At 37.7% G+C, this 24,473-nt stretch overlaps 1 protein-coding gene across 6 annotated transcripts in view; it reads right to left on the reverse strand.

Moving 5' to 3' along the window:
* Window positions 1-1,372: 1,372 nt before the first annotated feature.
* The window catches only part of SHPRH (SNF2 histone linker PHD RING helicase), a 93,814-nt gene continuing 70,713 nt past the window's right edge, over window positions 1,373-24,473 (reverse strand). For 5 of the 6 annotated variants that reach the window (XM_034990928.1, XM_034990927.1, XM_034990929.1 and 2 more), the window contains 5 exons: window positions 11,967-12,059; window positions 11,179-11,265; window positions 10,241-10,419; window positions 5,004-5,084; window positions 1,373-3,822 (listed from right to left, as the gene is read on the reverse strand). In XM_034990928.1, the coding sequence (XP_034846819.1) occupies window positions 3,726-3,822; window positions 5,004-5,084; window positions 10,241-10,419; window positions 11,179-11,265; window positions 11,967-12,059 (537 nt within the window). In that variant the 3' untranslated portion in view covers window positions 1,373-3,725. The remainder of the gene's footprint in view (window positions 3,823-5,003; window positions 5,085-10,240; window positions 10,420-11,178; window positions 11,266-11,966; window positions 12,060-24,473) is intronic. The other variant, XM_034990930.1, reaches the window with a different exon arrangement.

Raw genomic sequence — 24,473 nt, forward strand, 5'->3', positions numbered from 1 at the left:
AATTCAGATGCAACACTGCATACCTATCACAAGACTAGGAATTCTCCTTGGATTATCAGTTACCTGCAAACTCCTCCTCTAAAGGAAGGCTTTCAAGTGGTTCATATTCAGCCCTTAATGTGGTAACATTCTTGTGGGCTTCACAATGTAACAGAGCTACATTCCCCAGATCCTCATAAATTTTATAAAATATAGTTAATTGGTTCCACTTTGAAGAAATATTATTAAAGATTACATTTCCTTTACCAGAGTAGACAGGCTCAAAGTACATTGCTTATACTGTACTGTTTTAATGGCATTTCATTTTTATATTGGCATGCCAGTTAAAAATTATGAAATGACATGTTATTGGGGGTATTTTATTTAAATTCTAGAAAAACTGAAAGATACTTTTTTTTTGTAAGATTTTATTTATTTGAGAGAGAGAGAGAATGAGAAAGAGAGCACATGAGAGGGGGGAGGGTCAGAGGGCGAAGCAGACCCCCTGCCGAGCAGGGAGCCTGATGCGGGACTCGATCCTGGGACTCCAGGATCATGACCTGAGCCAAAGGCAGTCGCTTAACCAACTGAGCCACCCACGCGCCCCGAAAGATACTTTTTAAAGTAGGCTCCATGCACAACATGGGGCTCAAACTCATGACCCTAAGATTAGGACTCACATGCTCTACCCACTGAGCCTGCGGTCATTAGCATAGGTGATTTTTGCATTTCAAAAAGTCTATTCTGTAGCTTAATGAACAAAGAATTCAAGCACATTAAATCTTTATTTTTTATTTTTAAAGACTTTATGTATTTGACAGAGAGAGACAACGAGAGAGGGAACACAAGCAGGGGGAGTGGGAGAGGGAGAAGCAGGCTTCCTGCCGAGCAGGGAGCCCGATGTGGGACCCGATCCCAGGACCCTGGCATCATGACCTGAGCCGAAGGCAGACGCTTAATGACTGAGCCACCCAGGCGCCCCTACACTAAATCTTTAATGTACTATATCTAGTAAATGAGAGCAGAATATTCAAAAGATTTATTTGTTCCTTTGTCCACTTGAAAGGGCAGCTTAAGTTGAGGACTAATTAATCATGCATCGCTCAATTCCATTCCTAAATATTTTGATGAGTACTGTGAGTTTGATAATTATTCGTAAAGCATTTGTGGTTACATGTTCAATTATCAAATGTCGATCGTTTTTAGTTTATTGTTATTGACTTGAAAAGAAGGAATTCTTAAAAAACCAAACACATGGATCATTCTGCAGCAATCACATACCAAGAGAAAAGTTGAAGCTGCAATAAACAGGGAAGCTATCTGGGTTTGAGGCAAAGGATTATGGAATTCGGCACATGTGTTTTACATTGTATATACCCCATCTTTTCAGTCCTAATAAGCTCACTTAGATTCACTTAACAGAGAATGCTTCCCCAGAGCCAAACACATTTAAGCTCTTTAAGGATTGGCACGATCTCGTTTTTTCTCACAGGTCCCTTAGTACAGCACCTACTTCGGAACAACTATTTGTGAGCACAATGATAGTTCAGAAAATATAAAATGATGGAAGAAGGAAACAAGAAAGTCCTTTGTTTGCAGCCAAGAAGATGTGGGGATTAGACCTGTATTTGCTTTGAACAACTGTCTGGAAGAACTGCTACAACTGTTTTGAAGAAATAATAAATGTCTATAAAATACAGAATTCTATAGTATAAACAATTTTGACACCTTTTGTTGAGAGACCAAAACAAAAAACAAGAAAATATACTGTATGTCGTATGGCTCAGAAATTAGTAAATCCCCAAATTTCAATTTCCACTAAAATATTTATTTAATTAATGATATCTTACAGAAATAAATAAGAACAGTTTTTCTCTAATACAGATAGGTATACATACATATATATATATATATGTGTGTGTATATATATATATATATAGTTTTTCCTTTTTTACAAAATCGAAGCATATCAAATTGTATTCCCTAAAACTTTAGCTCAAAAAGGAATACTAGGAAACAAACAAAAATACTGAAATATGCTCATCATTAAATTATAACCACGGGCCTTCTGAATCTCATCAGCATGACATAAGATTTAGAGAAAGACCATGAGATTGGGAGTCACGGGACCTGGGCTCCATTGTTTCCTTGCTACGTGTCACAAACACAGTTCTCTGTATTTCTGAACCTTGGTTCTCTAACTTCAGAACAGGTATGATATTAGTTATATCAACTTCATAGGACTGTTGGGCAAATTAAAGCTAAATGTGAATGTACAGGAAAGCTCTTTATAATATGTAAAGAGCTACAAAAATAATAGTTTTGTTTAATTTCATATAAAAGAATCAATGCATATCTTCCTCCAACTGAAGAATAAGCACCAAAAATGTGTGTGTGTTTTCTTCAGTTGAATTATGTCACCCTATAGGCCTAGAATAAGAAAATGCACCTTAACTAAGCACCAAAGCTTCTTGGACAAATGTGATAGAAGGGATATTTCTATTACAGTTTTCTGGGCAGCTAAGTAGGAGCTAATGAGTCCTGAGGGTCATTTTAAAACTCTGAAGGCTCAAAGAAAACAAAACAAGAACATTTGTATTACATCAAATGGCTAGGATAAAACAAGCTACTCCTTATTTAGTGATTTCAAAGTCCATTGATTCTTCACAGAAGAAGAAACACTCAGTTGTTACCGGTTGCGATTATTTGCTTATGTAAATACGACATTCTCTTGTTCCAAAGATCAAATACTAGTCCTTGAGAGAAGTCCTAGTGAAATAAAATAACAAATTATCACAAATTTAGATACTAGTGGTTAAAAGTCTAGTTTCCAAAGAACACGGGAAAGGAAAAGAATCCAAGACATCAGTATAATAATGATTAAAAGAAAAAAAAAAAAAAAGCAAAACCCTGTCATACCTGTGTGTTATAATGATTAAGAACTAAAATTATAAAAATTGCAACATTTACAGATACATCAATCTTAAAATATGTAAAAACGATAAGGAGAATTAAAAGTAGAGAAAGCAGTTTAGATAATTTTATGATAAACATGGATACACTTAAAATGCTATTTAAAGTTCACTGCTTACACTGACATTACTTAAACACATCATAGAAATAAGAAAAGTGTTCAATGTTTCAATTTTTAGTACCAACATACAGAGAAAATAAATACTTGTCTAATATTAACTTATTATTAGGAATTGTATTACTGTAAAGTTAGTATGCATGGAGTTATAGTCTAAAGCTACTCAAATAACTAGGAGTTAATATAATTCACCAACTACTTAAAATATTACTACCAAGATATTGGTGAATCATGTGCTAAAGGTACTGAAGGCCCTTCCCAAACTGAGTTTAAGTGGGTCAAATATACTAGGTGGTATGAAACTAGACCAGTTTACTCTCTCCCTTACTTCAACTCTTTTTAAGACTGATCTTATCAAAAGAGAAGTACACATTACCTCTCTTAATTCCCTTGCCTCATCAGATATAGATATTCTTTGGGACAAAAATAAATGTTCTATTAGGAGTGTAAAATTAAAAATCTTTATAGATCTTTTGGAAACAAGAGAATTGGAAAGAACTCAGTAACTACTAGGACGCCATACAACTTAAAAAAAGAAATTCATTCAATGAAGAACAGTATTTACTGACATCTACTGGATTTTTTACTTATAACTTTACTCTATAAGCTATGAAAAATTTAAATACATTAAAGTCTGGATTGAACCAAGTGTACTTCATTCAAGTTCTTCAGTTTCTTTGGTAAACAGGTCTGCCAGATCAGCCAAGGTTAAGACGGAGGCCTCTGGATGCTTCACCGATGAGTTCGTGTGACTGTAGGATTTTCCAAGTGAGTAGAGTCAGAAATAATAAATGATTACATTTGTGTTATATTTTGCTCTTGTCCTATAATAATATTAAGACATAATGATATAAGAATATTCTTATAAAAACATATTTCCTCATCAGTGTTTGTAAGTGAGCCACAAGAACCTCCAAGAACAAAGTCAGTGATAGGATCATTGTTAGATCTCGTCAAAATTAGTGAAGACTTCTGTATAGCACTTTTAGGCTTTGTTATAAAATGTCTTTTCTCTCCACAATTCCTAAAACAAAGAAACAAAACCCATGCCAACTACTGCTAAGGCTCTCACCTTAGAATTTCTTACTTCCCAAAGTTAGTGTATTTCAAGAGAATTTCGATAGCTCTTCTAAATGCTATTTTATTTAAGCAGCTTAACTATAATCGCTGAATCCTGTTACACATGGAAACATCAACAATAAGAAACCTTGATGTCTGATGAAAACGGCTTTCATGGTAGACTCTTTCCTTCCCATAAACCACCAATGGAAGGAGATTTCTGGTTTCAAACTGCGTCTTTGCTATGCACAGTGCCTCTGTAGAGACATCCCCCCAAGGCAATCAATCATTCCTCCATATCTGCCAACCATACCTATCTCGTAAGGATGTAGTAAAGCATTGGTTTATGTTTTCAAAATGACTTGGAAGAAAATTACGGAATAAATATTAGAAAGTTTTATAATTCTAAAGTTTTATAATTCTAAGTTTTTAAAATTAAGGCTACTCTGGTCTCTCTGCTTCTGTTCTGCCTTTGGAACAAATATTAAAATCACCAGCTGAGTTTTAAGTCCAGATCTTCCTATGTGCATGTGACTAACATGTGTGATGTATAAAGCAACACTGTAAGTTTCCTTTTACAGATATCAGACTAAGGCTTTTAGGATGGGCATAAAGATAGATTTCTTTAAAAAGTAATCCAAGATGGCAAAGAAATGTAGGGCAGTTTAAATATTTTTAAACTTTACAATCCCTATTAATAAATGAAATCAAATATAGGATGTCTAGAGCATTAACTGGGAAATTTTAGATAGGTAAAATGTCCTATCTTGCTTTTAAAAAGTTATCTGGTCATCTAAGTGAAGAAGTCCCAAACACGTACATAACCTTATATAAACAGGAAACACCCATCGGCTTGTAGGAGATTGTTACCTACCTCTTCTCAGCAGTTTTCAGCATTGCTTGCATTCTTTCTTCTATTGTTGCCTTAATTAAGAATCTGTGTACAATAGTAGGTCTAGAAGGTACAAAATAATGATAAGTTTAAAACCTCTAAAACCATTTAGAACAAATAAGACTTCACATATTATACGCTATATTCATCAGTCATGTGGCACCCACTGTGGCCGATACTAATCAAGGAGCTGGGAAGGGGGCGGTCAGCAGTGAATAAAACAAACTAGTTTTAATGAACTAACATTCTAATGAGGGGAGACACAATAAACACATAAACTGGATGGCACAGATAACGCCACAAGGAAGCTAACATCTGAGTTGAAACATGACTGATGGAATGAGGCTGCTAATAAGCCAAGAAGCAGAAAGAGCATCCAAACAGAAGCAACAATAAATAAATGCAAGCTCTTGGGAAGAGAACATGCTTGGAACAAGCTTAAAATGTTCGAAGGGCAGAAAGAAGCCTCGCATGGCAGAAGTGTGTTGTAATGGAGGGGTAGAGAGTAGAAGTGAGACTGGAGAGTGGGCAGGGAGCAGATCACGTAGGGTCTGGAGGGATATGGCAGGAATCTGGATTTTATCGTGGTACTAAGGGGAAGCCATCTGTGGGTTTTATGTGTGATTTGACTTAATACTGGATTATACTTTAGACATCCCTTTGGCTGCTGCTTGGGGGATGGACTGTTAGGTAGCAAAAGTGAAGGCCAAGAAGCCAGTTAAGGAGTTCTGTAGGAGTCCAGCTAAGAGGGTGGGCTGTGCTCTGGTTTTATCAGTGGAAACAGTAAGTAGCAGACGGTCTGGAATATCTTTGGCAGGTAGAGTTGGCAAGACTTCAGTGATGGTTTGGATGTGTGGCACGAAGAGAGGAAGTAGCGAAAAGTTCTGGATTTATGGTCTGAGAAACTACAGATGAGAGAGTCAGATTATAAGATGGGGAGGGTGGGGGTGGGTGGGAGTGCAGTAGGAATACACTTTCTTTTACCATGTTAAACCTGAGTTTTCCATTATCTAGGTATCCAAGGGGAGGTGGAATCCAGATATGTGTGAAACAACAGAAATGGGTATGTGAGTCTGAGACAGGAGCTGAAGGGGCATGTCTGGACTGGGGACGTATGTCTGAGAGTCATCCACATATAAATGCTACTTAAAGCTCTAGGACTGGATAAGCTCATCTAGGAAGTGTAGGTGAGTACAAAACCCTCAGGGACCACTGGCAAGAAGTCGGTCAATAACATTATGAAGCTCATTTCAGTGGCACAGTGAGGACAAAAACCCAACCAGGAAGGCTGAGGGGGAGGGGGAAGAACGTGGGGGTGGAGGTGGAATGGAGGGGGGTTTCTAAAGACAGATGATATGAAGCCATACTTATGTGGTCATGTCTTACAAGAGCAATGTCCTTGAGAAGGGAGGGGACCCATGACAAGTGGAATGGCTGGCTTTTGAAAGAAAAGGGACACTTCTCCCACTGTAATAAAAGGGAAGGAACATACTGTGCCTTCCTGCTTATTGCTACAGAGGAAATATCCGTACCCCTTCCTACAAGCAAGGCTTGCACTCGAGCATTATTCTGGCACTCTCTCCTCTCTCTTGCTTCACTAGTCCTCCGTTTCTAATGAATCACTCCATTATTTCTCCCACATGAAAGGAAACAACAATAACAAAATCTCTTGATCTCATGCTCTTCCTTTTCTCTGCTCTTTGCAGCAAAAATGCTCAAAATCCGAGTCCTACCAGCGATGCAGAGGCAGCAGAGCACTGTGCTTAAAAGGAGAGGCTGGGGGAGGCAGAGCAGCTGTGTTTGAAACCCGCCACCACTTCTGCTAGCTATGTGACCCTGGACAAGTTACTTAACCCCTCTCTGTTAGGTAAGTGTTTATTAATAAATAAATAAAAGCCTATTCTCTCTTATAGTCAGATCACTACCAAAACTGGTTTCGATTTCCATGCTGCTAAATCTAAGGGTTAATTCTCAATCTTTATCTTACTTGACATTTTAACAGTACATGAAATATAGTCGGGCATATCCTTCTTGAATTACATTTCTTTACTTGACTCCCAGGAACCTCTTTCTTCTGGTTTTCTTCCCAACTCATTGTTTGATCTTTATCTGTTACCTTGGCTGGTTCCTTCTCCTCTCCCACAGTCCTTAACTTTGGTGTGCTCTGGAGTCCAGTCTTTGGTCCTCTTCTCTACCCACACCTATTCCCTAGGTCATCTCACTCAGTCCTGTGACTTAAAAATACCATTTTCATGCTGTTGATTTTCAAATGTATCTCTAGCACAGACTTCTCCTGAACTTGAGACTTATATATCCAATTACAGAATATCTATCTCCATTTGTCTAATAAATATCAGATAAACATCTCAAATTTCTATTTAAAATAAGTTTCTGTTTTCCCCTCACCAAACCTGCTCTACCCTGTAGTCTTCCCCAGCTCAGCTGAAGGCTACTTCATCCTTTCAGTTGTCTAGGTCAAAAAACCACGGCATTGACCTTGACTTGCTCACATCCCATGTCCGGTCTGTCCACAATAACTACTGGTTCTACCCTTAAAATATGCTGACCACTTCTCACCAGTTCCACTGCTGCTACCATGGTCCAAGTCACCTTTAACTCTTACCAGGACTACACAACAGCCTCCTAACTGTTCTCCCTGCTTCTACTCCCCTGGTCTTGAACAGAGCACTCAGAATGAGTCTCTCAAAACTTAAGTTAGGACTTGTTGCTTCTCCGCTCAAAGCCTTTTGTTGGCTCCCTATCTCATACACAGTGAAAGCAAGGTCCTCATGGTGACCTTCTAGGCCCTATAAAATCCCCTCTCCTACTGGCTCTCTGACTTCACCTCCCACTTTTCTCTGCTTATTCTGCTTCAGCAACTCTGGCTTCTTGCTATTTCTCAAACATACCAGGTATACTCCTGACAGGGTCTTTGCACTGAGTGTGCTGCCTGAATATTATTCCCCATGACATGTGCACGGCTTTCTCATCTCTTTCAAGTCTTTGTTCAGATGTTAACTTCCCCATAAAAATCTTGCATGCTGGGTGGCTCAGTGGGTTAAGCTTCCGACTCTTAATTTTGGCTCAGGTCATGGTAGAGCCCCGCGTTGGGCTCCATGGAGCCTGCTGAAGATTCTCCCTCTCCCTCTGCTCCCAACCCTGCTTTCTCTCCCTCTCAAAAAAAAAAAAAAAATCTTTCATGCTATCCTGCTCAAATGTACTTTTTTTTTTTTTTTAAAGAGAGATCAAGACCTGAGCTGAGATCAAGAGTCAGACATTTAACCAACTGGGCCACTCAGGGGCCCCTAGCCAAATGCACTCTTAATCCTCCTTACCCTGCTCTACTTTTCCAGCTCCTAACATAGCATATATTTCACTTATGTTATTGTTTCCTATCTGTCTCTCTACCAACTGTCGTAACTAGAATTTAGGTTCCATGAGGGCATCTCAGAAGGTGTTCAATAAAAATTTACTGCATGAAGTATGTGGGTATTGATGCAGGTAGACTGTTCAAGCTGGTGATAAAAAGATGAGATGCTTCATATTGGACTTCATCTGTTTTCTACGTATGAGGCAAGACTGTCATTGGTGGGGCAGTGGTTACAGAAGACTTTTAAGATAGTCTCTTCAGAAAGTGGAAGAATCTATCTACTAGGGAAGCATAGTAGGACGGTCAGGTAGTGTTGAATGGCCTTTTTAGACTGTGGTCTTACATCTGAGTTGAATCCAGTCTATGCTTTGGAAAACACTGATCAGAAAGCAATGTTTAAAAATATAAGAAAAAACAAAACAAAACAAAACCCCCAAAACCCCAAATAAGATAAAGCTGCATTTTAAATGACACTTGATAGTACTTAGAACAAGAGTGCGTTTATTACAGTTATGTTACTTTGCCATATTTTACTACAGGTTTGTTTGATGAACATGTCTCTTTTCTGCTGAAAATTAAAGTCCTCATTTGTTCTCTTGGCAATTGCTTACAGAGCAATCCCAGTTTTTTGAGTATGTCATATAAGATGGCATTTCCTGTCACTCCTCTCCACATACTCTATACCCCAGCAATTCCAAACTCTTTCTAGTCCCTGGAAATATCATGGTGTTTATCTCTTGTGTTCCTGTACATGCAACTCTCTTTGGCTGTGTGAGTACCCTTTTTCAGCCCAGCTTTGAAATAATTAATCCTTCAAGATTCAACCTAATGAAGCCTTCCCTGACTCTCTAGGCACAACCAATCACTCCCTTCTTTATTACCATAGTACTTCTATTTTTTCACACTCTACTGCAATATTTCTTGTACTACACAGTGACCTCCTTGGGGGAGCAGATTATCTCTTACTCAATTTGAGTCTTCAGTATCTAGTGTAACGAGTGACAAATAGTTCACTCAATATTTATTCAGTGAGTACTCAGTGTGCATTTTTTTAAATATTCAAGGCAGCTAACATCTAGGAGGTAATACATCTAAGAGGTCTTATGAAGGATAACTGTCTATTCTGATATTTGAATAAAAGTAGTAGATATTACACAATATACACCACTAGGTTTGGGCCCAGTATTAGGCTGGGCCTAAACTAAATCTAATTAACTCTTAGAATAGACCCACGGGACTTTTTCTAAGGGGAAGAATTTAAAAAGGAGTCATGAATGAGTTATGCCTTCTTTTAAATACAGGCTACTTTAGACAATCAAAAATCAATTCTTCTTAAAGTCATGATGGATGCCTTCAACTCGCAGCTATCTTAAATATTTTAAGAAACTGTTTTGGTGGGCGCCTGGGTGGCTCAGTCGGTTAAGCGACTGCCTTCGGCTCAGGTCATGATCCTGGAGTCCTGAGATCGAGTCCCGCATCGGGCTCCCTGCTCAGCGGGGAGTCTGCTTCTCCCTCTGACCCTCCTCCCTCTCGTGCTCTCTGTCTCTCATTCTCTCTCGCAAATAAATAAATAAAATCTTTAAAAAAAAAAAAAAAAGAAACTGTTTTGGTGAAGTGATCCGGTAGACTGAAGGAGGGAAGACAAAAATCTGGGAGAATTCGGGGATTTGCTGTTTGGAGGAGGGAGAGTTGGAAATCTCAAAATGTCTTTTGGTCATATACTTGAAAATTTAATAAATAAGTGATTAAAAATGAATAGGTTATAATGAACATAAATGAAGAGTTTAAATACCGACTTGTATCTCAGAAACTTGAAGCAAATATAACTGATGCTAATTTTAGTCCTTACTTTGTTTGTCCAATTCGGTGCACCCTTCCAATGGCCTGAAGCTCATGGGCGGGGTTCAATATGGGCTCCACCAAGAGAACATGAGTTGCTTCAATGATAGTTAATCCATTAGAACCAGTGTGCAGGGGCAGCAGCAGAATATTGATTTGAGGATCATGTTTAAATGCTGAAAGGTTCTCCTAAGAAAAGAAAGGCACATTTAAATTTTAGTTGGATCACTTAAAAATAAGAGCAGTATATTGTAGTTCATATTAAGAAGCCTAATAGCATCCAGGTCATTGTGAAATGTAACAATTAAGACAATAAAATGTAAAATCACCAATTTTAGAAAATGCAAACTTGTTGCCTGACTTCATGAGAAGTGTCACATGAACTCTCTTGTTTTTTTCTGATACAGTGGAAGCACAAGATACATGTGCATGATGTATGCAAATTAAACTACATGAGCTTGGAAAAAAGAGAGAGAATGAGAAAGAGTGTGTCCGAGTGAGGAGGAGATCAGAGACATGAATCTGCTACGTTTCCACTTGGTCTTTCTGTTTTTGTCTCTTAGGGTTGCGCCTGTTGTTGTGCTCAGTGTAGCATAAGGAATTTGACCATATGGAGTTTTGCCTGGCAGTGTCTTGAGGACCTAATCCCAGCATGAGGGCCCTGTCCATTCAACAGGTGTATCATAGGCCATCTTTTCCTCTAGAGAAGCAAACAACCTCAAGTCACAAGATCTTTAAAAAAAATGATCTTGCTATGGGTATAAATGGATAGAAAGTAATTACAGTTTCGCTACTTTGCTTTTGATGTTCATTTTATAATGAATCAATAACTGAAACCCTTACACAAGACAATAAATGCAAGTAAGCTATGAATAGCAGTTTCAATTTGCAACTAAATCCAACCACCGCCCCCCCCACCTCAAAGCAAGAAAAATCTTCTTGACATACCTGAAATGTCTTAACACGGCTGATCTGAGCAAATTCCATGTTGTTGTCAGTGAGGGCTTTTGAAATAATATCTAATACATCTTGCCACTAGAACACATAAAACAATAAGAAAACAAATATTTACACATAGCTTTCATATAAAAAGGAGTTGAAAAGGGACTAAATCTAAATAACTTTGTACCTCAGAATTAGAAAATATAAAAACAAACCTTCAAATGTGGTTCCATCAACAGTATTTCATACTACCAAATTGGAAGTGGTCCCCCTCCCCCATTTGTTTTAAATCACATGCTGGTTAAAGACAGGGTAAAAGACATGGGTGTCTTTGGGAACTGAATTAAGATAAACATAAATAATAGAAAATAAATAATGGAGTGCTTAATGGATATAGTTGCTTACCTTTTAAAAATAAAAACTAGAATTTTTTACTCGGTATTTTATTCAGTGGGTTACTTTAACTTTCTTTTTCTCAAATGACCAATTTCACTTGTGAAATGAGACTTCCAAGGTTATAGATTCTAATTTTTAACATATTAATATTAGAAATTCCCCATAAAACATATTAACAGGAAATGTAGCTATAGAAATTGCCTTGTAAAACACCACCAAATTTCTCTAAAAATAATTCTATCCTATGGACGAAAAAAACCCGAACATGGATAATCTAGCAGTAATTCTAAATCTCAACTATATTAGGGTGAACATTAAACATGAGTTCTCAGATATAAACTGATTAGAGACAGAAAGCCAGTGCGAGCTAAGACTCAGGATGAAAACGTTGACTGTACCGTTGAGAAGACGAGTGCTTTAGCGCCTGGGTCTCTAAGGTGGATTCTCATCAGAGTTCTGACCACAGCTTCCACTTTTGTAGAATGGCTGCCCTTTGAACACAAACAAGAAGACACATCACTACCAAATAAAATCTAATTTATAGTGGAAAGGAAAACCAATATAAACCACTTGTATTACCAAAACTACATGTGCATCAAAACAAACTATCAGGTGAGTATGTGTGTACTCTTTACTTTGTATTTGCTGGAAATTTTCTTTAGCCTCAAACTGTAGAAGCTGTAGAACTTACACACCAGGAAAACTGAATATGAAACACATTAGAAAGTCATACAGTGCTATGATCCCGAAGAGAAGATTTTTAGGTTAAAGTGGTTAGGATTTGTAGTTATAAGATTTTGTTATTTTAGATAAGCACAATTTATATTAAAAACACTCTTCACTTCAGATATCAGGGCATTAGAAATGTTAAGAATACAATGAATCAAAATTCCAAAATTCCAATGTAAGCAAAATGAAGGATCCAACCCAGCAAGGATCCTTTCCTGCAAGGGAATTACAAAGGATAGTGACAGAGGTACACATGACATCCACTTGGACAGCAACAGATTTCTACAAAGCTAGATAAACACTCAGTGAGTGGTTTTTGCATTTTCCATAATCATTTCCATCATAAAAGTATGAAAAGGAAAAAAAAATGAAGAAATAACAAAATGAGGAAATGAGCAAATGTTTTTGTAGCCTTCATTGAAAATTTTCCTCCTGGAATGTTCTGGGAGATGGCATGACATGAAGATATTAAGGGCATGGGATTTTGAGAAAAATCTAAATTCAAAATTGACCAGCCAGTTCTGTATTTTGCAAACTAACCTTCCCAAGGCTTAGCTGCCTCATCTGCCAAATAGGGAGGATAATTCTATTTCCAAAGATTGCTGTGATGGTTAAATGAGAAATACATGTATAGTATTTTTTTTTATTTTATTGAATTAAAAAAAATTTTTTATTGTTGTTAATCACCATATATTACATCATTAGTTTTTGATGCAGTGTTCCGTGATTGTGCGTAACACCCAGTGCTCCATGCAGAACGTGCCCTCTTTAATACCCATCACCAGACTAACCCATCCTCCCAACACCTTTCCCCTCTAGAACCCTCAGTTTGTTTTTCAGAGTCCATAGTCTCTCATGGTTCATCTCCCCCTCCGATTTCCCCCCCTGCTATCTTTTTCTTCTTCTTTTTTTTTTCTTCACATATATTGCATTATTTGTTTTAGAGGTACAGATCTGTGATTCAACAGTCTTGCACAATTCATGTATAGCATTTAACTCAACACTTGGCAGAGTAGATACTCAGCAACTTATTATCTTTCTAAGACATTAAATACGAGCACAGATAATGACACAGATAATCTCACAAGGGGGGCAAATCTAACCAAAAAGAAGTAAAAATATTCTCACAGCAGCATTACTCTTCTCCTCAAACCGACTCCTCACACCACTTTTACACAGAGACATCAAAGGTAAAATATGTAAATGAAACAAGAAAGGAATATCAACTTTAAGTTAGCAAGACAGAATTATGGAAGAAGTTTTAAAACCCTAATACTAAAATCCTGAGTCTACATAATTATTTCTCTGGTATGCAGATTGCCAATTATACTTGAAAGGTTAAAAAATATAAAGGATCTGTTTCAGTCTAAAAAGTGTCTTAAATAGAGCAAAATTATCTCAAATGAGAGAAAGCAGGAAATCAGCATGAAATATTGTTTAATGAGTTCAGGTAGAAACATTCATATCCCTTGCAAGGTCTCATTTTCAAAAATATTTTCAAATGAAATACCATAATAACTATAAAACCTTCCATCTATTAAGCTGCTTCTTATGAAAAGTTCAAAAGAAAACATAATAATAATAACCTTTTATAAGCAACATTCCAAACTAGAGTGCTAACTCTGGGAAGAAAAAGACCAGAACATTCGCTTTTATCAAAGTTTGGACAGTTCAGTGGTAGCTTTCAATGATCCCTTGCAAATGTCACAGCTTGGAACCATTTGGTCCTAGTCCAGTTACTGCCACTATGAAAGAATAATAATAAGAAGTGTAGAAATCCAAAGCTCTGCTTGGCATAAAGCTATAATAAGAAGTGTAGAAATCCAAAGCTCTGCTTGGCATAAAGCTACATGGGGGGGTGAGACTACCTTAATACCCCTTTTCTTCCACTTGGGCAGAAGTGGTTACTGAGAATGAGAACAATGGATGGACTTCTTAGTGGGTGGCCCGTGTATATTGGCAGGTCTTGGTTTGAGCATGCATGCTCTGCATAATTTTAAAAAACAAATCCAATAAATGCAAAATCCTTATGTTAGGCCACTGTGTTTAGGTAAGTTTCTATCAGGACAAAAGATTTCCTATTTTAGACTACTTGAAGACATTTTTTTTTTTAAAGATTTTATTTATTTATTTGACATAGAGAGAGACAGCTAGAGAGGGAACACAAGCAGGGGGAGTGGGAGAGGGAGAAGCAGCTCCTGGCTGAGCAGGGAGCCCGATGCGGGGCTCGATCCCAGGACCCTGGGATCATGACCTGAGCCGAAGGCAGACGCTTAACGACTGAGCCACCCAGGTGCCCCTACTTGAAGACATTTAAATTATCATAAATTGTCATTAAAAATGTTGCCTCCCAGTTACAAGAGGATATATTGAATTTATTTTATTTTATTAAAGATTTATTTATTTATTTGAGAGTGAGCGAGCATGTGCATGTATGTGTGTGTGGGGGGGTGGCGGGCAGAAGGAGATGGGGAGAGAGTCTTAAGTAGACTCTGCGTTGAACACGGAGCCATACACGGGCCTCGATCCCATGACCCCGGAGATCATGACCTGAGCTGAAACCAAGAGTTGGATGCTCAACCGATTGTGCTACCCAGGGTGCCCCCGTTGAGTTTATTTTAATAACAATTCCTAATTTGTTGCTAAATGGAAAGAAAATGCTATGCACAATGAAGGATTACTGACCTTTAAAAAGTTAACATAGAAAAGCAGTAAACTATAGGAGAAAAACTGAATAGAAGTTAGATAAGGATCTGGTTTCTGTCTTATTTACTGTATCTATCACAAGCACTTTTTGGATAACTTTAAAAAAATTACATAAAAGCAAAATATGCTTACTGGACAACTAAGCTAACAGAAATATACAGAATTAAAGAAGCTAAATCTTTTCTTAAAGCTCTACCCTCTCAAAACACCACTAAGAATTGGCATTTATCCTGTTAGACCCCCTTAAGCATTTTAGAAGCTTATATAAAAATGCACACATACTCCACAAATATTTGTAAACATGTTTTATAAAATGGCCTTTTCATTTAATACTGTATCTTAGCAATCTATTTATGTAGGATTTTTACTTTACTTGACCTCAACAGTTGTACATTTAGGGTAGAACAATTTATTAAATATTTGCTTATTAATATACATTTAGATTTTTGCATTCTTTTTTGCCATTATAAACAATACTTCAGTGATACTTGTTCTTATATCTTTGGATGCATGTGAAAATATTTTTATTGGATGGGCACATCAAAGTGGAATTATTGGTCAAAGACTCAAAAAAGTTAGTAGATACTTGGATTTTGGTGTTTCAAATTGCCATCTAAAAATGCCGGAACTCGGGAGTCCCGGGATCCAGCTCCATGATGGCTCCTGCTCTGCGGGGAGTCTGCTTCTCCCTCTCACTTTGCCCATCCCCCTGCTCCTTCTCTCTCTCTCTCTCTAATAAATAAATGAAATCTTTAAAAAAAATGCTGGAACTTTTAACTACCAATGGTTAAAAATGTCTCTTTCTTTGCACAGTTGTTAAAATTTAAATTTTTGCCAGTCTGATAGGTGAAATTTTCATTTCAAATGTAGACTAAATGAGACTGAATTTGAATATCATTAACTGGCCATTTAGAATTCTTCTTCTGGGAACTGTATTCATATCCTTTGCCAATTAAAGAAGAAAAAAACCTAAGTCTTCATTTCTTACTGATTTATAGGATCTCTCATATACTGTATATGTTAAATTTTTGTCAATATTTTCCTACCTCTCTGTATATGGTTCACAGTTGTGTTAAATCCAATAATGTAAGCAAAAGTGCTTTATTAATATACATTAGTTACAGTAACTCACAAATGTTTGATGAAGGACAACTGGATTTAAAAATTAAGTATTCTTGGGGTGCCTGGGTGGCTCAGTCATTAAGCATCTGCCTTCGGCTCAGGACATGATCTCAGGGTCCTGGGATTGAGCCCCGCATGGGGCTCCGGCTCCCTGCTCAGCGGGAAGCCTGCTTCTCCCTCTCCCACTCCCCCTCCTTGTGTTCCCTCTCTCACTGTGTCTCTCTCTGTCAAATAAATAAATAAAATCTTAAAAAAAATTAAATATTCTTTGATCTTACTCTTTTAATAGATTTTTTCTGTGCTTGACATTTAACTAGTCTTTCATAAGGGAAAGATAAGAGATTTTTTTTTGGAGAAGAGCAGCTTTTCCCTCAACTAATTGTTTTGCCATGGTTCTATCATTTTTCATTTTTTATTTAAGCAGGCTCCATGTTCAATGTGGAGCTTGATCTCACAACCCTGAGCCTAAATCAAGTCAGATGCTTAACCAACTGAGGCACCCAGGCACCCAAACCCAATGGGCTTTTATCTTTAATCTTTAGAAACCTAGATTCCCACCACATTATGCCCTCATTCATGAACTTTTTTTCTCTTTCTTGCTTGTGCTTTTTACTTCCAAATGAAAAAGCAAGAGTTCCAAAATAATACTGAAAAGACTATGGTTGGTCTTACAGCAGAGTCAATAAAAGTGAACAAAGAGAAAGGGCAGACTTTCTTCTGCATTTTCCTCATCATTCAAGTCCCCCCAACATTTCAAGTAAATTCATATTTGATTATTCAACTCATTCATTTATTCAACAAAAATGCCAAGAACTATATTAGGCACTAAACATACAAAGATCAAAAGATACACTCCCTTACTCCCCAAAACATACAGTCTAATGCATGTTGCAGAATATAAAAAATAACAAAAAAGATGGTTTAAACTGCTGGTTTGGCCTGGATGCAATTTAAGTGAATGTTTTATTATACCATCTTAATGAGTACTATACACATTCCACTGCTCTTTTTAATGTTTTTATCTCAAATGCATAAATGAAATTTGGCTCAAATCTGTCAGTTTCTGAGAATACTATTCAATGTGACCACTGCTACAGAAAATAAGTACTCAAGTTTGTTAAAAAAAGGTTAAAACACGAAGAAGGGGATGGGTTACATACAGGCAAGGCTGGAGGAGATCACAGAAGAGGCACAAGAGAGATTAGGATGAGGAACTGTGCACCAGAATCTATCACTATGCAAGGTGTTAACAAAGTAACAAAGTATGAATACTTTTAAGACAGGTAAACTGGTAGCCTCAGTCCAACTTAGCTTATTTTTTTAGCTGTATCAGTAAATATACAGATGTAAAGTTAAGTTAGAATGATATGTATTTGTGAGGAAGGTACATGGGAACAGAAATCCCACAAAACTGCTAGATCACTTCTTAATATATTACAATGATAAAGTTGTATTTAATTATAAGCACCTTCATCCTCTTCTGAAATTCTTGTCCCTTTCCTCATTTCCATCCTTTCTTGAGAATCTCTTTGGTTTTTCAAGATATATATCCATCAACCCTGATTTCGTGATCAATGCTTGGCTTTTCTTCATGTTTCTGAAATATCAATGATGAAGACCCAGCTTTGGAGTAAAGACACATTATCTATCCTCTGCCCTCCACTGACCGTATCTTCATGGTTGTTCTCCCTAAGGTACTACTTCTAAGGTCAACTGGAGAATCAGGATGGGAGACGTACAAAGTGTTACCAGTCAGATCAAGTCAGTACCTCTCCTGGTATTTCCCTCATGAGGTAAGCAGTCAAGAGTATTGTAACAGTTAACGAAGAAAAAGGATGGAATTTTCCTTCTTTACAGCAAGAGAATCATATAAAATATTTTTTACAAAAATCTTTGTTCCCTTGCTTGTAATTTAATCAACAAAAGCCAAACAAGGCCTCCAAGCTACATATACAGGTGGCCTTTCTACTTTCTGGAAAATAAACTGCAAAGTTAAAAGCTCTAGACTTTTGGGTAGAAGTCAAGGCAATGAAAAAAACAGCGATACCCATTAGCACCAAAGGCCAACAAAGAATATTTCTTATGAAGTCTGGCCTAGAGGTTGTCTAGTTGCATGACTAAAGATCAGAAATGTCATGCAGCCTCTTAACTATACTAAGTAAGTGCAACTAGCTTATCTTCATCACAGAGTTAAACTTGACTGGAGTAGCTCTACAGTCTCAGGTTCATGTTATAAAATTCCAAAAACCGAAAGTTGAGTTAAAATTGGTTAAATGTGTTAAAAGGATGGAAAACTCACTTTTGTTTCTTTGTCATATACTCAGTAGACTGAAAGAATTCTAATAATAAAGCTATCAAGTAGTATTGATTTAGACTTTGATCAACACTCCTCCCTCCAGAATGGGACTAAGTATCTCATCAGGTCATTCGTAGAGTGAGGTACTGCTTTTCATTCCCTAAAGTCTTATTATTGAGGAAAGAAGAGGGAATAGGTAAAACCTTTGAGTATGGGGTAGAAGACATGCAGTGGTTGGCTTCACTCTATTCCCTTTATGCCTATTTCCTAATGCTGAGAATCCTTATTTAAGGAAGGCAGGAAAGGAAGGAGAAGAGATATGAGATCTCCCTCCTGTAGCAGCAAAGTGCTATTTGTACTTGATTTATAGAAATAAAACTAGTGCTCTATGACTGGAAAGTTATTGTTGCTTTGTATTATAGCCCTTTGTCACCAGTCTGTTCTTCCCTTGAGCCCCTCTATTTTCTCTATTTACTGAATCTGTCCATATTCCTCTCTCACTGTTTCTCTGCAGTATCTATGGATTCTCATGGTTATGCTTTGCTCCAATGGCAGAATTAAGGGCTAAAGTGGCCTTGAAGAACATCAGAAAAAAGTCAAACAGTGCAGATGATGAATGCACTCAGTCTTATTTTTCACCAAACATTAGAGAGAATATTGTTTAGAGACTACTTTATGTCAACACGCACGCCATATCTTTAGAGACTTTACACACATATATTCCATCTATGCGAAATACATACACACTAGTATATGGGAAACATTTCAAATCATGGCTTACATTAGAGGGGGCTATCAGTCACTTGTCACTGTAAAGCGAAAGCAAAATGAAGTCATTTTCTGAAATTTGCCATTCACACACTTATCTTGCTAAAATTTCTTGAAGCAGTACAGCACAGTGAAAAAAAATATTACAATGAGCATTACAGGGCTACTAGTGCCAGATAAAAGTTCACGCAGACATTAAGGAAGATTTCTAGAAAAAAGTCAGAAGTTCCATTTGACTGGAGTGCTTGGAAGGCTTTTCTTCAAAAAGCCAAGTTTAAAACCACAAGATTAGAATTATATTCCTTTCTACATGACTTCAATCACTCTCCTTAGCTCTACAGTGTATAATATTGTTCACTATTTTACTGATTTTCTGTAGATATGGAAGACATAGCGATAATTAGGTAATAAAATGTGAATGCTATAAACATCAAAATTCAAAATGATACTGTATGATACTACAACAAAAATTAGGATGTGGAAGAGAGAAGAAAGGAATAGATGCACTAATTTCCTCATATTTTGAAGTGAGGAGAGAGCAGATACTGTCTGTCTACAGCTAGTATTTTAAGAAACAAAATCTATGTATATTATTTAAAGTCATACAGGTGATCTTTAGCACTAAAACTGATCACAGTGGCAAGGCAAATAAGGGAGAATGAAGGACAGCATACTTTTCATGGTGTGCATTCCATTTTATTCTGAATTTATTTTTCTTTCTTTTGTGTAAATTATTACTACTGAAAACTAAATGTACTTTTTGTCTATCCTTATTTCTTACGGATGGACAAGAGATCCGGGGGCTGGGAGGGAGGCCTGTGGTTGTCACCCCGCGAGCGCACCAGCCCTCTGAGCCGTGTCCGTGCTCGAGCGCTGGGCGCCCCTGTGCCTGCAGCGTCTCCTCCTGCTCTGGGGTCAAACGGATGCCTAATCTGTGCCACCTGCACAGACGATGACTTCCAGCTTTGCGAGAGGTAAGCTCATCCCATCGGAAACACAGCACAGATTTTATTTTAATCTTCCAGTTATTAGATGGATTGATTTTTGCGATCATTAAAACATACTATAAAGGTTTTGAGATTAGAGATTTTTTGGAAGATTTTTTTTTTTTTTTAAGATTTTTATTTCTTTGACAGAGAGACAGACACAGTGAGAGATGGAACACAAGCAGGGGGAGTGGGAGAGGGAGAAGCAGGCTTCCTGCCGAGCAGGGAGCCCGATTCGGGGCTCGATCCCAGGACCCTGAGATCATGACCTGAGCTAAAGGCCTAACGACTGAGCCACCCAGGCGCTGCAAGACAAATGATTTTTTTTTTTTTTAAAGATTTTATTTATTTTTTAGAGAGCGAGCGAGAGAGAAACAGCATGAGAGGGGAGAGGGTCAGAGGGAGAAGCAGGCTCCCCGCTGAGCCGGGAGCCCGATGTGGGACTCGATCCCAGGATCCTGGGATCATGACCTGAGCCGAAGGCAGACGCTTAACCATCTGAGCCACCCAGGCGCCCGACAAATGATTTTTTTTTTAAATTTAGTTTAGCTTTTTGGGTTTTTGTTTTGTTTTGTTTTGTTTTCAAAGATTTTATTTATTTATTTGACAGAGAGAGACACAGTGAGAGACGGAACACAAGCAGGGGGAGTGGGAGAGGGAGAAGCAGGCTTCCCGCAGAGCAGGGAGCCTGATGCGGGGCTCGATCACAGGACCCTGAGATCATGACCTGAGCTGAAGGCAGACGCTTAACGACTGAGCCACCCAGGTGTCGCTGGAAGATTTCACCTGACTGAAAAACATCACTTTAAAGAAGACAAATTCACACAACTTAGCACCCCCACCTCCTCCCCTCCTCGCCAAAAAAAGAACTATGTCCTCTAGTCAGTAACATGACCAACTAGGATTATAACATGGTGACAGATAATAGATTTTTTTTTCTCTAGGTTTTCATGGTGGGCTTATGATTTGCAAATAACTTGAATGTTCAGTAGAAAGTAATTTCTGTCTTGGTATTACCTGACTTTTGTTACTTTTATTCTGGTCTTTTATTTTGAAAGAAAGCTAACTCTTTGAATGTGCCTGTGTTATCCACAGTAGTTTCTGCTGAGTAAGATCAGTTAACATTGTTTTATTTCTGTCTGCACCTGTTCACCAGACTAAAAACCCATGTCGGTAGTGACAGATACAATTCAGTGCAGTTATTCAGCTTGTATGATTGGTTTCATGAAGTAGGAATACTTCTCAAGCATATGCCTGGGGCAAGTGCTGGGTTCTTCCAGCATTCACATGTTACTTGAATAAAGTTCAATGGAAATGCCACCTACGCAGTGGGAAATCTTACAAGTGCACTAGGCCAAAAAAATATCATTCTGTCCCTTTAACATTTTGCATAATGATTTCAAAGAGATAGGTTAGCAACTGTAAAAAAGTTAAAAAATTTATTTGTACCCAAAGGCTTTTAGGGATATTATATGTAAATAGTAATCAACTGCTTATCTGTTCGTCTGTCCATCCATCCATCCATCCATCCATCCATCCATCCATCCATCCATCCATCCAAGCATCATCCATCCATCCAGATATCCACCTACTCACTGAGTACCTGTTATATACCAGGCATTGTTCTAGATGCTGGGGATATAGTAGTGAATAAATCAAAGTCCCCACTTCATGAACAATGTCCTTTCCACATTTAGTGGAGTTTATACTCTGCGAAGTGTAAGTCTTTCAGAACAGTAATTTCAAAAAGATAATTTACATCTTAGAAGTCTCTATTGTGTTTGATTTTTGTAAGCTATAGCTAACTTCAACACCAGACTCCCTAACAGTTCAGAATTGTAAGTGCTAACTTGGCCGATGAATAGGAATTGTTTTTTATGATTATAATTATACTTACTCATGACATTTTCTAACAAAAATATACAATTGCATTCTAAAATTACCAGTTAATGTTCATATACAAATATCTTATATAAAAATATTTAGAGGTACCTAAATATATTTAAATAAATAAAGCTTGTGGATTATATTCACCAAATTATTTTAGGCTCAGTCAGAATTTTGGAATCAGTTTTTTTATCCAGATGTTTAATTATATTTAAAAAGTACAAGATAGACTTCACAAGTCATCCTTGAATAAATGAACAAAAACTCAAAAAAGAAAAGGAAAGAAACAACAGAATTCTACACATACAATTTGACAACATGGTACTGCTAAAATTCTCGGGGAGTTTGAGTGTAGAAATATAGTTCTATCTTCCCTCTACAAAGAGGTTGTGTAAGACACCTCCATTATCAATAGACTTACTTATTAAAAATGCAGATTCCTGGACAAGATCCCAGATCTAATGAGTTAAAATTTAAATGGGACTGGGGCCTGATAAAAATCTTTACTTTAGGAAGCAGGCCAGTCATTAGACACTCAAAAGTTTGAGAAGATGAAGCAGCTGTGCCCTTGTGAAGGCTGCTGTTCTTCTGTGGCTATACCCATGTAGCATATTTGCTCCTGGATAGAGACTTCTTACGTAAGACATAAGAACTGTGTCCATCAGAGGGTCAGGGTTTCCACCGACAAAAATGCTTTGTATGAAACCTATCCAAACTTAGAACACAAGGAACATGCCACGTGGCACGTATGTTCTGCCAGGAAGTCTACTTCACCATCCCAAATGCCTGGCAGTTGTCAGAACTTGCAAGGGGAATTTTGTTTACTTTGTGAAATGCCCAGTAGGTGTTCCAAGGGTCATTTAGGAATACTGTCACACAGACGTTAGGGTAGATACAGTCTTTGACTTACATGTTCCCACAAAGGGAACATTGTGATCTCAATATTCAGTTTATTTCTATGGTCCATCAATAGGATTCCTTATATTGTGAAATACCAGTAGAAAAAAATGTCCTGTATTATTTAATACAACTTTTATGTTTTCCAAATTTTTATCCAAGACCAGCTATATGATTATGTATATTATCTGCTCTGAGAGTCTTGACATGACTACTTAGAGTGAAAAAAACATTTCAGATAATACAAAAACTTCATTGAAATAAAAAAATTACTTCTTAGTATTGTTTAATAAAGGCCTGAGATCTGATAATCAACATAAAAGAAAAAATTCCTAGGGCTAGCTATAGTTTGAACTAATACTTATAAAATTTCAAAATAATGCCTTAATTATTCACATAGAATCATCTTTATTTTATATATGATTACTTCCTCAACTTCACAATAGATGGTATGACTGTACAGTAGGGTAGTTTCAGAAGCAGAGAGAGTCTGAGAAAACAACAGGCAGATGCTTCAGAGAGGAGGTGGCAGACAGTAGGGCAGAAACGTGACGGAAGTCAGAAAAGGGGACAGAAGGCAGAAGGGGCAGGCACAAATGGTGACAGTAAAGGCAGTGAGATAAACAAAAGTAAATGTGGCAAGAAGTAATGTGAGAATGTGGAAGACAGATAAAACTTACAATATAATAGGTATAATATTCAGTCATGTTTAATAAAAAGGAAATACAAGTATATATGCATCTATGATAATACAAAAATGAACTTCAGTAAATTCTGTAATCTTATAACTTATGAGATGCTTCGATTAATTTATGTGTTCATCAGTATGCAGGAAAGACAGGAAGAAGTCAGAACATAATAAACAGTATCTGTACACTGATATTCCTGTCCCAACAGGACAGCGGATGTAACTGTCCTGACCGCTCTCCTGTGTGTCTAGGAAAGGTGCCATAAAACGAGCAGGTGTTTGGGTTTGATGGGCTCCATGACTCAGTTTCACAGGGGCTGTGCTGTTTACTGGTAGCTAGAGCAATCGCTTCCTAAACCTCACAGCGTGAAGCCTGACACAGCAGTTCTTTCTCACACTCCTTCCTTACACTGTGATGAATGCTTTTATCTCAGGGTCAGTGGCCCTTCTTAACCCCGAGGGCCATCTGTGGCCCTTGGGATGCCTGAGGCCAAAGGAAGAGACAGTAGAAGAGAAAGAAGGGCTAAGAAAGACTATTTTTAAGGGAAGGAGAGGGAAAGGGCAGGGTTGGCAAGAAAGGGAGAGGGAAGCTTGGAGGAAAGCAGTTCTCTGGGTGGGGAGGAGGATCAAGTCTGACCATCAAATGCCTCGTCAGGGCCGGCCAGCAGACTGCACCACAGACCACCTTCCTCTTCACTCAGTGGCTCTTTGGCATTTGGTTTAAAAATACACATTTATCCAGGGATTCCCAGAGAGGGAGCAGGACTCCACGACCCCTTGAAATCATGATCCTCTCATCACTTAACCCCGCCAGTTGTGTTATTCC

This window comes from Mirounga leonina, unplaced genomic scaffold (genome assembly GCF_011800145.1).
Source record: "Mirounga leonina isolate KUSES-001 unplaced genomic scaffold, KU_Mleo_1.0 Mir_53, whole genome shotgun sequence".
NCBI lineage: Eukaryota > Metazoa > Chordata > Mammalia > Carnivora > Phocidae > Mirounga > Mirounga leonina.